Genomic DNA, 14911 nt, shown 5'->3' on the forward strand with positions numbered 1-14911 from the left:
AATGACTAACACAAACGCCAACCGCACGACGGTAATATTTTTAACAAAGGGCAAGTGGGAAATTTAAAAAACAATAACAATAAAAAATATAAAACAGGCTTTGATTTTGTGCTGTTGTAAATACTTTCCATACTGTCAATGGTTTTAGGTAAGTTCCTATTTCATTCAGGTATTTTAAAAGGAACTGAAGAATTAACCTGTCACACTGGTTCGCCTTTTGGAAAAAAAAGTTTTATTTTGACAATCAAATGTTAAATGTGGGTTAGAACCTGTATTGTAACTTCTGACCGAATTCATTGTTCATGATGCCTTCCAAATTTAATAATTTATTATGCATTATTAAAATATGTACCTGATATAAGTTGCTTTACTGAAGTTTGAAAACAATCTGTTCAAAGGAACTTGGGAATGCGTACTGTACGTGTAGTGATTTATTTTAATTTCATTATTAGCCACAATAATGCTAGTAAAGGAAACATTTTTTCATCATTTGGAGTTTCATTTTGTTGCATAAACGCCTATTGTCCTGTTTTGCTAATAAAAAACAATAAAATCATTGATATACTGCCTCTATTTATATTGCAACTTAAACAGCCTACATTTTACACGATTCTGAACTATGACCTCTAACGTAATGTGTGTGATCAATACAATGAATGTTGCATATTCAACAAAATAACTAGTGTCGTTTTTTAGAATTTTCCTCAGAAAAAGAGTTATGAGGGCCTTCAACAAGTCACTTTCACTGGAGATTTTCCGTAAAGCTTTAAATGGTAAAATAGCCTTTTTTAGGTGTAATGTATTTATCATTGTTTTAACCCTATCAAAATAAAATGCCATTATTCAGTCGTGATATATTCAAACATTGACATCAAGAGAAAAAATCACGTTATGAAATGCAACAAACACAACTGCATTCTTGTGGTAAGCACACCTTAATGCAAAAGTGTAATGTATTAAAGTTTTTCAAATACTTTCTCTGAACTGGATCTGAAAACTAAATTAAAAGGGCAGACAAAAAATAGCAGCATTTAACTGTAACCATCATAATCAATTGACATTTTTATTTTAAAGGAGATTCTTCACGTAGTTAACTTCTCCAAGAATGCTATGATCTTAAAAATTTTCTTTAGTTGACTCATCGTCCTCAGTGGACCGAAATTTGTAACTCAGCGGATCACAGTCAATTAATTTATTGTTTTGGCAGCGAAAGCAAAAACCTGTGGAGTCAAACAGAAAGTGGGTCTTACTAGTTAAGTGTAAGCCAATCAATTAAATAACTGAAGATTTAAAACTGATACACATGATGGTATTGATAATACCTGATTGTCGCTGAAGCATCATATAATTGACAGAAACTTATATGGGTACTCATACAAATTATATTGGGGGAAATCCAACTTTTTTTCGCTCGCAGCATTTTTTTCTAAAAACAAACCAGCTAGTTCAATAAAAGTATTTTGAATAGTGCATGAATGTAAAGAGACTTTTTGAGCAAATTGACAGGTACATTTTATATATTAAATAGAAGTAGGAAAAAAAAAGAGTCAAAAGTGATTATCTGTGTTTCAAGACAGGTCAGTTGGGTTGCATAGTGTGTGAAGCTTTTTGCTAACTTTCAAATTATTATTTTAAAACTTCCTACTTTGTTTAGCCAAATCTAGACAAAATTCCACAAGATTTGGAAAATCCCAAAGATTCTTACTAACTTTTAAAGTATGTCGTGTACACCAGAAGGTCAAGGTCAGGTTTAGATGTTAATTGGATTTCACCCTGACACGGCCAAATCCAGGTCAACTGTCCTGTTCCTGTGACAGATTCTGTTTCCAATAGAACTGAGTTAAAGCGTACCGTAATAATAAAGCTATTAAACATGTTATATACATACATACATATATATATATATATATATATATATATATATATATATATATATATATATATATATATATACAAACAAAATAAATAAACTGGAAACAAGGTTTAGCATGTGATAAATAGGGAAAATTAGGTTGTCGAAGTAAGCCCAAAGCCCTGCACTGGAAAATGGACTTGCTCAAATTCTGTGTTTAGTACAGAAGGACTTGATCAAAAATGTAAAACCAAGCGGTAGTATATGAATTTGTTCATCCAAAATACTTATTTCGATGTGAACATTGCCGGTATGTTAGAGTTTGAAACACTCAAGAGTTGCATGCGTGAAGTAGAGCAACAATCCAACAGGTAAATTGACTTATAAAGTGTTCCTTTATTATAATGTACATGTATATTAATTTATTTCATACTAATGTAATTAAAAAACACACACAAATAAAACCACAATAGTTTTCTTAAGAAATGCATTTTAATTGGATGACAAACATTCTATTCATTTTGCATAGTATGCAGGAGAGGGTAGAAAGCACAATCATGCACACTAACTATTGTGTAACACAAACATTATTTCCAGTTTTCATATTCTATGTTAAAAAGCATTACCGTACGTTTAATTCATGCAATACTTTAGAAAGAAAAATTAACTGTTATTAAATAAATTAAAAACAAAAACCTTTTTTTTAGAACTCACTGACAAAAATTAAAGTTAGTTTTTTAGGTCTATTTAAATTTCAGAATGGACAAAAAGCAGTGCAAAGTACGAGTTGTGATCCGAGTGCGCCCCCCTCTGTTGGAGAGCGATAAAAGCAGTGTGAGCACATCAAACAACCATGTCACAATCTTCAATCATAGAAATGTCAAGGAAAACATTCAATATGAGTATGTAACATTAACATTCAGCAGTATAGATTTAACTTGCATGTTTAATTTTGGCTTATCCATGTACAATGTAGAACTCTAAAAAATACTTATTGATAGTCCTGAATGGTTTTGACATTACTTTCCATTTTCACTTATAAAAATTCTAAGCTGTAATTCAGTGTGCAGATTGGAAATGATGTGGTTGTAAATGTTATTGCAGGTTTTCCGCTGTGTATGGCAGAGACAGCAGTCAGCAGCAGATCTTCAGTGAATGTGTGAAGCCTCTTCTGCCGAAAGCTCTCAGTGGGCAGAATGTCTCCATATTTGCATATGGCCCCACTGGTGCAGGTAACCCAGTCTGCTCTCATAACACTTGTTTTACTCAAGTGTAAATCTAATCTTATTTCAACCAGTCAAAATAATTAATTATAGCCTTCATACACACCTTTTACCATACCTGTATTGTTTACAGTTCTCACTGAAGATTGTGTTCTCTCTGTGTATAAATCAGTCACACAGAATGATGAAACCATTCTCAGTGGAGATCATCGGGAACCCCCCCCCCCCCCCCCCCCCCCATTTTTCATATACTTTAGTAACTTTGTCTTGTGCATATTCATGGTTTATAGTTTTTATGCCCCTCTTCGAAGAAGAGTGGTATATTGCTTTGCACATGTCGGTCCGTCGGTTGTTTCGCCAAAGTACAATTTCCTCCACTTATTCTTTTCCAAAAAATATTTACAGGATTAATAGAATTAAATAAGTTTTTATTAAGAAGCATTAAATTTAATTTAATTTGTATAACGCCTTTTAACTTCAAATTAAATACTTTGATTACCGGTACCATGTTTATGGATATTTTTTCCATGCCAACAGGGAAAACTCATACTATGTTGGGAACACCCTTAAATCCTGGTGTGATTCCACGGGTTATCAACGAGATCTTCACCCAGATAGAGGAAGAGAAGAATGCGTGCAGTGAATGGACATACACGGTTTCATTCTCTTACTTAGAGATCTATAATGAAAAGGTGAGATCTAGTCTCCGATGGGCTCCCTGTTCAATAGGATACTTGAAATAAACTTAGTTTGCTGTTTTTTTTGCTAAGTATACTGGAGAAGTACTGTCCGATAAAAAGGTTGAACAAGGCAACCAGTGAATAAAAGAAAAGCTGCTGTTTATAGTTCTTATAGAATGCATAGTGTATGATTTAGGTATGGTTTTGAATTCAAGGGACAAAATATATATTATAGCAAACACTTTTTTGGCATATGCCCTTGTGAATAGTCCACATTAATAATATATGTATGTCTCCCAGGTTCAGGACCTGCTGGAGCCCTCTGGGTCAGACCTGCCCATACGAGAGGATGCAGACAAGAACATTCTGATTCCTGGCCTGGCCACAAAAGTCATACACAACTTTAACGAGTTTAAGAACGTATTTGGACCAGCATCGAATAACAGGTTTGCAAACTGGTGCTTGATAGAATTGAAAAGTGTTTTGAAACAAGAATAATCAATATCATTATACACACTTGTCCAGCAATATTATTTAATAAACCAGTGTTACTGAATATTAGCTACATGAATGCTCATTTGCCTACACTATAATTAATACTGATCAGATAAACTAGGTTGTCCCTTAGAAATTAAAAGTAGTAGCCAAGATTTGTCACATATTTATCTAAATTAAAATATCAAATGGAGATTTTGGCCTCTCTGGTAACACTAATGTAGTCATAGATTAACTAGTACACATTTAAAAACAACACTCACATGGTTCAATTTTGTAGATGTTTGGGTAAAAATCATCATCAAAAACACTTAATATGAAAGTACTATCTGTTAGGTTTTCCTGCTATAGAATATAATGAAATTAGCAGTTCTTATACAGAAGATTTTATGCACATTGCAAATACTGTCTAAATTCTCCCTTAATACAGGACTGTGGCAGCCACAAAGCTGAATGAGCACTCCAGTCGCAGCCACAGCATTGTGCAGCTCACTGTGAAGAAACAAAAGCCGTGCCAGATTTTACACGGGAAAATCTACCTGATTGATCTCGCTGGTTCGGAGGATAACAGGCGCACGGGTAACCAGGGCATCAGGTTAGAACAATTTCATTCTGATTCATATACATATAATACTGATAACACACAGAGAGATTGACATCTTAGATAGTGCATTACAACTGTTAAAGGAGCATGTGCCAGCTAATGAGATGTATGTGTGTTATTGTGTGTCAGGTTGAAAGAGAGTGGCGCCATCAACAAGTCCCTGTTCGCCCTTGGAGAGGTCGTTGACGCCATCAACAATGGACTGGTATGGATAGTGATAAAATCTATACTCTCAATTATGAAAGCTGCGATCTTATACCTCAAACGAGGTTCCAATTTGATTAGGAGGTTACTTTTACAAAACCTGTTACAAAAGGTATTCCTTCCTTGAATTTGCCATGTTGCTTCACTATAATGTTCAAACATACTGGTTAAGTCCTAATGAACATAAAGCTGATTATTTCATAAAATTTACATAGAAATTAATAACACATTAAATTTGAAGAATGAATCTCATATACACATGCCAATATTTGAACCGTGTAATAAAGTAAGCACTATAATAGTCTATCTTGTATTAAATTTGATGTAATTTATCTGCACGCCAGTAAGTGCTCCGCCTTATCGTTCCCTCTTTGGAAGAGAGACCTTTCTGATATTAGAATAACTAAGAAATGATAATGAGGGAAAACAAAGAAAGTGTTTTCAAACATAGTACAACCAATATGTTGACAGAACTTTTTCAAGGACCTGATATCAAGGAAACAAATCTCTTTGATACAATGTATTTAACTAGCACAGATATTTTTGACTTGACAATATAAATAAATGGTTTTCTAACATGAAGGTGTTTGTTGATTTTAATATGAGATAAGTCCTTCGTGTACTCCCTATTGTATATGTCCATTTCATATGATGTATGAATTTCAGCCAAGGGTCCCATACCGCAACAGTAAGCTGACCAGACTACTGCAGGTACGGTAACTGTAGCTTCATTCCTATTTTATTGCATTGTAAACAAATTTACTTGAAACATGTCGCGAACACATTATCATAGCATAATATATACAAAAAAGTGAGCTTTTAAGTTCAAACTCATTTAACTGCCCCATTGCATAATTCTGTATCAGTAATGTGTTAATATTAAATGAAAACTTGGGGAAATGGCCAACAGAGTAAAACTGACACCAGGATTTGATGATCACTGTTGGAAATTTCGTTTCAAATGATGGTAGTAAGACTGAGTTTTAGACCAATTGTAGCGATAAATATTTTTTAAAGTAGTAGCTCTGTAGAAATTGTAATATTTTTTATTTTTTTGATAAAATTGATTTGTGAGTTAGCATTTTCATAAAGAAAGTCAATACTGTGAACAATATTATTCTCTTGCATATAACATGACTAAAATCTGGCTGGTTAGTTATGCTATTAACCCAGGATTATTTACCAATCTACGAGATACTCAAAACTTCAAAATTATGACTTCCAGTCAAGTTATGGTAGTTTTCAGACTTTTTGCCGACTGTGTGTATGCTTTAACTTCTACTCTCACCACGACTGTTGTACATTTCTGTACTGTAGGACTCTATAGGAGGTAGCTGCCACTCTGTGATGATCACCAATGTGGCCCCAGAGGAGCGCTACTACTATGATACATATTGTACTCTGAACCTCGCCACCAAGAGCAAGAAGATCATAAACAGCACGGTAGTCAGGGAGACAGTAGGAATAGGTGCATCATCTATTTATGTACACTTAAAAGACTTAAATTGCTTACATGAACGATTTCTATTTTATGTTTTTGATTATGAGCATGATAGATAGAAAATACGTACATACCGAATGTTTAGTATAAAATTGTAAGCTTTAGTTTTAATCCATTTTCTAACTTATAACTGACATGTACATATTTATTCCATGTTTTTGCTATGTACATTATTTGTTGTCTATCTACAGTTAAGCCTCAGCGTCAGGTAGTGAAAGTATCACCAGTGAAGCGCAGTGGTCCGGAGAAGCCCAACAGATTGGACAGCAGCACAGACTCCCTCGATACCAGCGACCTGCCCTCACACTCCATCAGGTACACAGGCTATCACTCTTCTACTCAAGTGGATAGTTTTCAGGCTTCCTCAAATGATTAAAAAAGTTCTACCTGCCATTGTGTTCTACAAAGTTTTCATTTTATTATATCAAGGTCAAGGATATACATCATAGAGGTTTTTTTGTTTCATGCATAACTGATTACTAAATTGTGACTGCCATATTACTGTTTTAATTGCATAGTAGCTGATTAGAGGTGGGCATTAACCTTAAGGAAGATTTTAAATATTATTTATATTTGAAAGATTGCAAATCATCCAGCATCCATTGCATGTTTGCAGCCCATTGTTGAAGCGTCAAGAGGAATGGGAGGTCCAGGTGAATCAACGGCTCCAGCAACTTGAGACTAACATCATCTCCCAGGTGCAGGCCATGAAACCCTCACATCCAGGTAGGTTATACAGTTCCTGTAATGGTTAGGTAGATTTCAACGAGACAGGCACAATGTACTGGTTAGGTAGTCTTAGACAGACATGTATGGAAAGGAGTCAGTTGCATAAAGTAAGCCTTTTAGTACTTAATAGTTCTTCTAAGCTTTACCTGTACAACATACATGATATAGGTCTGATTTTACTGCATGTTTTATTCTCAGGTGCCCAGACTCCGAAGACCAAGGCAATCCATGATCTTCAGCGTCAGTTGGCGGAGAACCATGCCCAGTTAAAGGCCCTAGCCAGTCAACACACCCTCCCCCATTCCATGAAACAGAAACTCCCCAAACCTCCGGGAAAGAACCTCACACAGTCGCTCACAGGTACCAGCCACACAAAACTTAAGCAACAATAATTGTGACATATAAAACACAAAATCTGGTATGCATAGTGGTCTGGTAGGTTATGTTTAATATAGAATATTAATGAAATGGCGCTAAATTTGTTTCATACATGTGTTTGTTTGTCTTTGTTGTCTTCTTGCCAACATGCATTCAAAATGAAGGTTAATCAAACAAAACTGGATACATTTTTACCCACCAATAGTTTTAAACTAAACATCTACTATTGAAGTTGTCTGATCTTTATTTGAATTTCATAATGAATACTTGAAAGTAAAATGAGTCTCCTCATCTGTGCTCCACAGATCAGACCAATGTGATAGCAGACACGCCGGACACTGGTGGACCGGTCCTGGGCAAACGGAAGAGGCAGGAGGAGTTCACCTGCTCACCCCTGTTTGCCCCACCCCCCAGGATCAAGAAGAAGGGATTTGTATCGTCTGCGAGCGTGAAAGGTAATAATGTATAAACATGTATGGTAATTTAATGATTGATCTCACTTTATTGTGTTCATGCTGTATGAAGGCAGGAGGGCACTCAAGTAAATTTACGTGAATGTTTGGGAACTTTGCAAGCTTACCTTTTTGCATTCGTTCAGCATGAACACAGGAAAAAATAGGAGAATTCCTTCTATTTACATTATTTAACACAATGAAACATAAGTGAAATGTTCCGCAGCTGAGTATTCAGTGCACGAAAGAATAGCTGATAATTGTAACATTGAATGCCATTGGTAAAATGATGTCACAGTACTCCAATCTGAGTGCAATATTGAAATAAACTGGTTGAAGATTAGATTGGCACAGTTAGGCAAGACACCATCATTTTATACATGTTAATTTAGCAAGCTTTTCAGTTTATTTAATAGCTATTTATAAATGCCATTATGGACATCTTTAGCTTTCAGACAGGATCATATTTGTATGTCATTGACATTTTACTGTCACAAAGCTAGACTTATCCTGTTTTATATGTACATATCAGTATGAATGTCCAACTCTTACTGACAAAATCAATGATGTATAAATCATTACTTCATGCTTTTTCAGATGGTAAGGAAAACAGTGAAGAAAGTGTTGTCAAGCCGGAGGACGCCCTGCTGCATTCTTCTTCACAGGCTAAGCGCAGTATGTTACATCAACCTTAACATTCATAACAAATCTGCTTAATTAGTTTAACTTGTAAAATCTTCTGTTGAATTAGGACAACCATGATTGATCATCATGTCAGAAAAAAACAATTGTATTTGCACACTAAATATTGGTAGGAAAATTTCACTTGTTTATTAAGGGAATTGTCCGTGAAATAAGAGTTTGATATTTTTCACTGTTTTGAAATTTTACCTGCTTTCAATTTCAAGTCAGCACTGAAAGAGCTGGGACATAAATTGAACGCCTTCATTTTTGTCACTTACAATTTGGCGCGTTTTTCTGAAAAATTGCAATAATTTTATTTTAAATCCTTTTAAGGCATGTATTAAAAAAAAAATGTTTGTTTCAGTGTGAAATCGCAATATATTTGACCTCTCGAACACTCTTAAAATGTAGCTTTTGGTGATCAGTCAGTGAAATAGTCATGATCTTACACTGAAACAAACAGTTATCCTCTATGTCTTATTTATATCCAGACTGTCCTAGTGTATTGAATGACAGAAGAACGAAAAGGGGGAATTATTTGCTTGTCTTTTTATCCGAAGAAAACAAGTTGTGGTATTGTGAGCCTTGGTCTTGTCATCTGCATCCTGCTATAACTTTATTTGGCCTTAATTCCAAAACTGTGTATGATATTCAATTAAGGATTGAATTCTTTTCTTTTTTTTGTGTTTATGCTGAATGAACGTTGTATGGCACATGAGCAAATTCCATGGACATGCTAGCACTTCTTGGTAATCTGCCCCCTTGCCTTACTGCGTTCATACAGCATAAACTAAAAAAAATGTGATCAATACTTATATTTACATTTTGAATAATTATTCATTACGATTATATATTAGCAGTATCTTCTGCAATGGAGTATTTGTTCGTAGAGAAATGTAACCAATAACACACGTTTGTATAAAAGTAAAAGCTGATATTTGGCAGGTTGTATATCATTGGTTAAATGACGTCGCGCTAATCCAATCAGAGGGCAATATTGAAATAAACAATGACGTCATAAGTCCTTACGTGTTAACAATATGAATGTCAAGTTTTATCTATACAACAGACTAGGCAAATATAAATATATGAAACTTGGTACAAATGTTGCCAGTGACAATATCCACATACAATGACATAGTAATGCCCACTACTCTATCTATAGTTTTTAAACATGCCCCTTTTTTGACTGATCCAGGCAGGTGGTTTCTCCAGGTTACTAGCCTGAATTTTAAAGTAGCGATTGTATAGTTGGCCTCCTTTAAAATGATCATAACAAATTATGGCCACATGTTTGTGTTGCTTTCAGATGGAGATTTTTGGGAGCTGTTGAACACATCATCAGTGAAAGGTCTGCAAGCCCTCCAGACTGTGGGAGCCAAACGGGCCAAATTGATCTTCGACTGGCGCGAAACATATGGGGCTTTCTCCAAGGTACATGCATGTCTTCTCCTGGTCTTCAGTTAGTGGATACATATTGTGGCTTTTGTGGCCCTTGACTTACTTAGAATCAGCAAATGGACCATATACATGTTTCTCCAATATTATTTGACCTGGCCTCAAGAAATCTTTATGGTATATTGGCATGCATTCAAAACTGTCTAGGACTAGTGTTATGATATTGGATTCTGGCTTACAATATACAAACGGTCACCTTTTATCTATTACATGTAGTTTTTTGGCTGTGAAATCAGTCATAAAAGTGGGAGCGGAATCAGCGGAAGTGTGTTTACATCATATTTCTGGAGTATTATTATGATATGACAGTAAATCAACACAAAGCAACAGGCAAATACCATTACCTTAACTTTCAAAAAGACAAAACCATGAACTTTGACTTAAGTAGGTCAGACAAGAAAGGGAATATTTCCGACCAAAAATATCTTTTTAGTAGGATTTCTACTTGTAAATTATACAATTGACAATATTATCTGTGAAATATTGCAGCCTGACATGTTGGTTATGGTTATGTTTATAACCTGAAAGCGAATGATTGTGTGCTGTTTTATGCCAAAGTACAGCATGTGTGCATTACGATGGGAAATCCCATGGACTAATAAGTTGATTGCTGGATGTAAAACAAAACTGCACCGTCAATTGTAATATAAGTATTTTTTGTCCTGTTTATTTCCAAGAGACACCAATTAAAGTAAACTTTGACTTAACTTTCAACTGTGACAACATTATTGTAAATGACTGGGGTCCTTTTTTATGATACCTAAATACTGAAAAATTCAAATGAACATAAAAAAATGTGATATTTATGTGATTTTCTTAAAATCACTACTTATTCAGTTGTGTTTTCATGATTTTCCTAAATTCTTCTGTTCTGTGGTACTAACCAAATGTTTGAACATGTGTAGGGCACTTCATCTTTTGTCGATAAGTAGTTATATTTGAATGTGAAAAATGGCTGTCAGATTGTAAAGTTGGTGAATTGTATGTAAGTCCAGCACCCACACGCATTGGTCGTGCCCAACATGTTTTTCAATAATTTTTAACTTATAAAATATTGTAGATTTTGATAACCATTCACGTTCCATTCCAGCCTGCAGATTTGATGAACATACCAGGTTTTACTGAGAAATATTTCCAGAAACTCCTTCATGTAAGTTTAGATACAATAATATTGCAAAAATCTTGAGTAACACAGGATTTCCTCTGTTTTTTTTTTTTTTAAAGTTTTCTCCTCTTTTTCGTCAGAGGTCTAGGGGGGCGCATAAGGCTCCTGGAGTTTAAGCATTTTAAGATCTTAAGATTGCATTTAAACATACCTATACATGATGATATAAGACAACAGATTTCGAACTAGAATGAAATAAAAGTGAGGGATGTGATTGATCTTGCAGCTGAATGGTTGAAACCATTTCAGCGGGTGGTTTTAGGCCACTTAAATGCGCTATCCTTGCTGTTGAGACAAAAGAGAATGTCATTCAATCGTTATTTACTGTGTTGAATAGGAAGCATGGCTTACACAGAGGGATTTATTTGTAGATGTTGGGGCAAAATATGTGTTTCAGGACCGTTTGAACAATTTGGTGTAGAGACTTCACATTTGGTATGCAAAATGGTCATGAATTCTAGTTATAACAGGAAAGGATAATAAGCAGTGTTTTAACCTCGTGGTTGTATCTGACTCTTGCATGTGTTTGCAGATCAACTTAAATCATCTTGTTGAATACAACTACGGGGATTAAAATGCTTTACCAGTATTATAACCCTGTTGTATTTAAGTAAATAATGTTCATTTCAGAGCAACTTTGTGACAACATCATAGCCCAAAATAAAAAGTTGCTTCATGTTCGGAGAAAATGGCCTCTCCAGGGACAGGAACATACTCGAGATTACTTAGTGGGGAAGATTACTTGACCCCAATACACATGCCATTGGACAGTTTGACACATCCATGCTACAGTGTAACACACTCCGGGTACAGTGTGTGTGCATGCGCAGGTCATTACACTGATCTCAATTTTTCAAATGTTTAAAAAAAATGCATACATTTTGGTGGATTATGTTATTATTTGTAAACAAGCTATAAGTTTTTTAACATGTTGAATGGCTGAATTGTTGTGCTCAAGTCATTTCACTCTGCACGTTGTTGCAGTCAGTGATCAAAGGCTCATGTTGTTTGCATATTTATCTTAACCTATGTTCTGTGCCAGCGTTTTTTAATGGGAGGGAACTTATGAATTTTATTGTCTTTAAAGCGTTAACATTTTATCACCTGGTAATTTTATTCCTACGATTTTAAAAGTGTTTTTCATGTATGTCTCTCAGTGTCTGTACATGTGTGTCTATCAATTCTGTATTACCGGTAACTATGCTCTGTATAAGGATTCTGCGATCTAGTATATTGAATAAAATTTAAAGTATCATCAACTGTTCATTGTCATGAGAAATAAAACCACTACAACATAAATGAAAACTATGGTGGTTTCAATTTAATACAAAAATGTTGTCCGACTAAGTGACTTGCAATGTATTCGTAGACTGTACACGTGGAAATACATTTGTATATTGAAGACAAGGTCAAGTTCATAGTTACTGAAAACAGTGCTCATATTGCTTGTGAAACTTCCACATTGCCATGATTGGCACACCGAATGTCAATCAATTGAGATACTTCCTTGAAATGTGCAAGTAATTTGATAGGTACACACTAATTTAGTTACCCAAGTGTGAGCTTGGAAATTTAGATATACGTGTATAATAAAACTTTAAATATTAGGATGAGCAAATACACTCAATTTAGGCTATTCTTCCGTCCTTCCGTCCCAAACCAATGATTAATCTAAGTGAACATGTCAATTGTCAATATTTAAACAAAATGTTGAGTTCCAAGCTGTCCCTGAGCTTTACTGTCTGTTGTTGCATTATTGTATTTTGTCCATGAAGCAGAAGCTGTAAATGTATCTCTTGAACCCTTTTTCTGGTCCAACTGCCTGTTTGCTCCACAACCTGGCTTCCACTGGTCATCAGTGTCTGGCTGTATTTTGGAAGGTAACTTGACTGTATTTTGGAAGGTAACTTGACTGTTAGGGTACTTCCAGGTTTCCCTAGCATAGCAGGGGTATGCTTTCCAATGTTACATGTAGCGGGTTGAAGATCTTTGAAAGTGGATCATCTTGTAGGTCCTTCCCTGGGTATTTTTTCAATCACCTTTTACCATTCCAGTGAGGTAGGATTTGCCTAAAGGTATTTCAGATATTTGCGAGTGCATTACCTGAATTTGAACCCGGTCTAATTGCATGCTTGTCCAGTGTCTTACCACTAGACCAACTATCCACCCTTTCTTTAACTTTTTAAGGGAGGCAAAACCGTATTTTTATATCTTGTTCATGGATGAGAGGCTGTATTTCTCTATGTTATCAATAGAGGAGAGACTTTTTTTTATGTCACTTGTGATTTGAGGAGATGTAGAGCTTCTCGGAAGCAGAGTCTGTATTTCTGATCCTTGTCCAGTGAAGAGAAGACACATTTCTTAATCCAGTCTGTGGATGAAAGGCCTAGGGAGGAGTGCCCATATTTCTGCATCTTGTCCATGGACGAGAGGCCCTATTTCTGTTTCTTGCGCATGAATGACAGGCAGTATCGCTGTATCTTTTCAAGAGAGGAGAAGCTGTTTTTCTGTAAATTGACAAAGGAGCGGCCTTATTTTTGTATCTTGTCCAGGGAGGAGAGGCCATATTACCGTATGATGTCCATTGAAAAGAGGCCTTATTTCTGTATCTTTTCTAGGGAGGTGAGGCTGTATTTTTGTATCTATAATCTTGTTTAGGAAGAAGAGGCTGTTTATCTGTAACTTGTTCAGGGAGGAGAGGCTGTATTCTTGATCTTGTCCATGGAGGTAAGGCTGTATTTCTGTATCTTGTCTAGGGAGGAAAAGCTGTTTTTCTGAATCTTGTTCAGGGAGAAGAGGCTATATTTCTATAGCTTGTCCAGGGAGAAGTGGGTACCGGTGTATTTCTGTTTTTTGTCCAGGGAGGAGATGCTGTATTTATATAGCTTGTCCAGGGAGGAGTGGGTGTATTTCTGTATCTGGTCCATGAATAAGAGACTGTAATCTTTAGCTTGTCCAGGGAGGAGTTGGTGTATTTCTGTATTTGATCCATGAATAAGAGGCTGTATTTCTATAGCTTGTCCAGGGAGGAGTGGGTGTATTTCTGTATCTGGTCCATGAATAAGAGACTGTAATCTATAGCTTGTCCAGGGAGGAGTTGGTGTATTTCTGTATTTGATCCATGAATAAGAGGCTGTATTTCTATAGCTTGTCAAGGGAGGAGAGGGTGTATTTTGTGGATGGATGAGAGGCCATATTTATGTATCCGGTCAAATGATTAGAGGCCTTGTTTCTGCATGTTGTCCAAGGATTAGAGGGCATTATTTTACATTCATCCATTGGTCAAAGGCTGTACATATGAATCTTGTCCATAGAAGAGTGGGCATTATTCTGTATCTTGTCCACAGAGGAAAGTCTATATTTCTGTATCTTGTACCTGGAAAAGAGGCCATATTTTCCCTGTACAGGCTGTATCTCTGTAAATTGTCTAAAGAACAGGCAGTAGGTCTGTATCTTTCCTAGGGAGGAGATGCTGTTTTACTGAAT

General features: G+C 35.6%; 1 protein-coding gene across 4 annotated transcripts in view; it reads left to right on the plus strand.

The window, feature by feature from the left end:
* The window catches only part of LOC128231350 (kinesin-like protein KIF22-B), a 101144-nt gene extending 88470 nt beyond the window's left edge, over nt 1-12674 (plus strand). The window contains exons 1-17 of one of the 4 annotated variants that reach the window (XM_052944036.1): nt 27-148; nt 2611-2754; nt 2957-3084; nt 3613-3767; nt 4056-4201; nt 4681-4845; nt 4984-5059; nt 5725-5769; nt 6376-6526; nt 6751-6874; nt 7176-7285; nt 7487-7648; nt 7972-8121; nt 8716-8793; nt 10112-10236; nt 11351-11410; nt 12056-12674. In XM_052944036.1, the coding sequence (XP_052799996.1) occupies nt 2612-2754; nt 2957-3084; nt 3613-3767; nt 4056-4201; nt 4681-4845; nt 4984-5059; nt 5725-5769; nt 6376-6526; nt 6751-6874; nt 7176-7285; nt 7487-7648; nt 7972-8121; nt 8716-8793; nt 10112-10236; nt 11351-11410; nt 12056-12079 (1842 nt within the window). In that variant the 5' untranslated portion in view covers nt 27-148; nt 2611 and the 3' untranslated portion in view covers nt 12080-12674. Of the gene's footprint in view, nt 1-26; nt 149-2002; nt 2224-2593; nt 2755-2956; nt 3085-3612; nt 3768-4055; nt 4202-4680; nt 4846-4983; nt 5060-5724; nt 5770-6375; nt 6527-6750; nt 6875-7175; nt 7286-7486; nt 7649-7971; nt 8122-8715; nt 8794-10111; nt 10237-11350; nt 11411-12055 lie in introns of those variants that run through there. The other 3 variants (XM_052944037.1, XM_052944035.1, XM_052944038.1) reach the window with 3 other exon arrangements.
* Nucleotides 12675-14911: the final 2237 nt, after the last annotated feature.

This window comes from Mya arenaria, chromosome 4 (assembly GCF_026914265.1).
Source record: "Mya arenaria isolate MELC-2E11 chromosome 4, ASM2691426v1".
Taxonomy (NCBI): Eukaryota; Metazoa; Mollusca; class Bivalvia; order Myida; family Myidae; genus Mya; species Mya arenaria.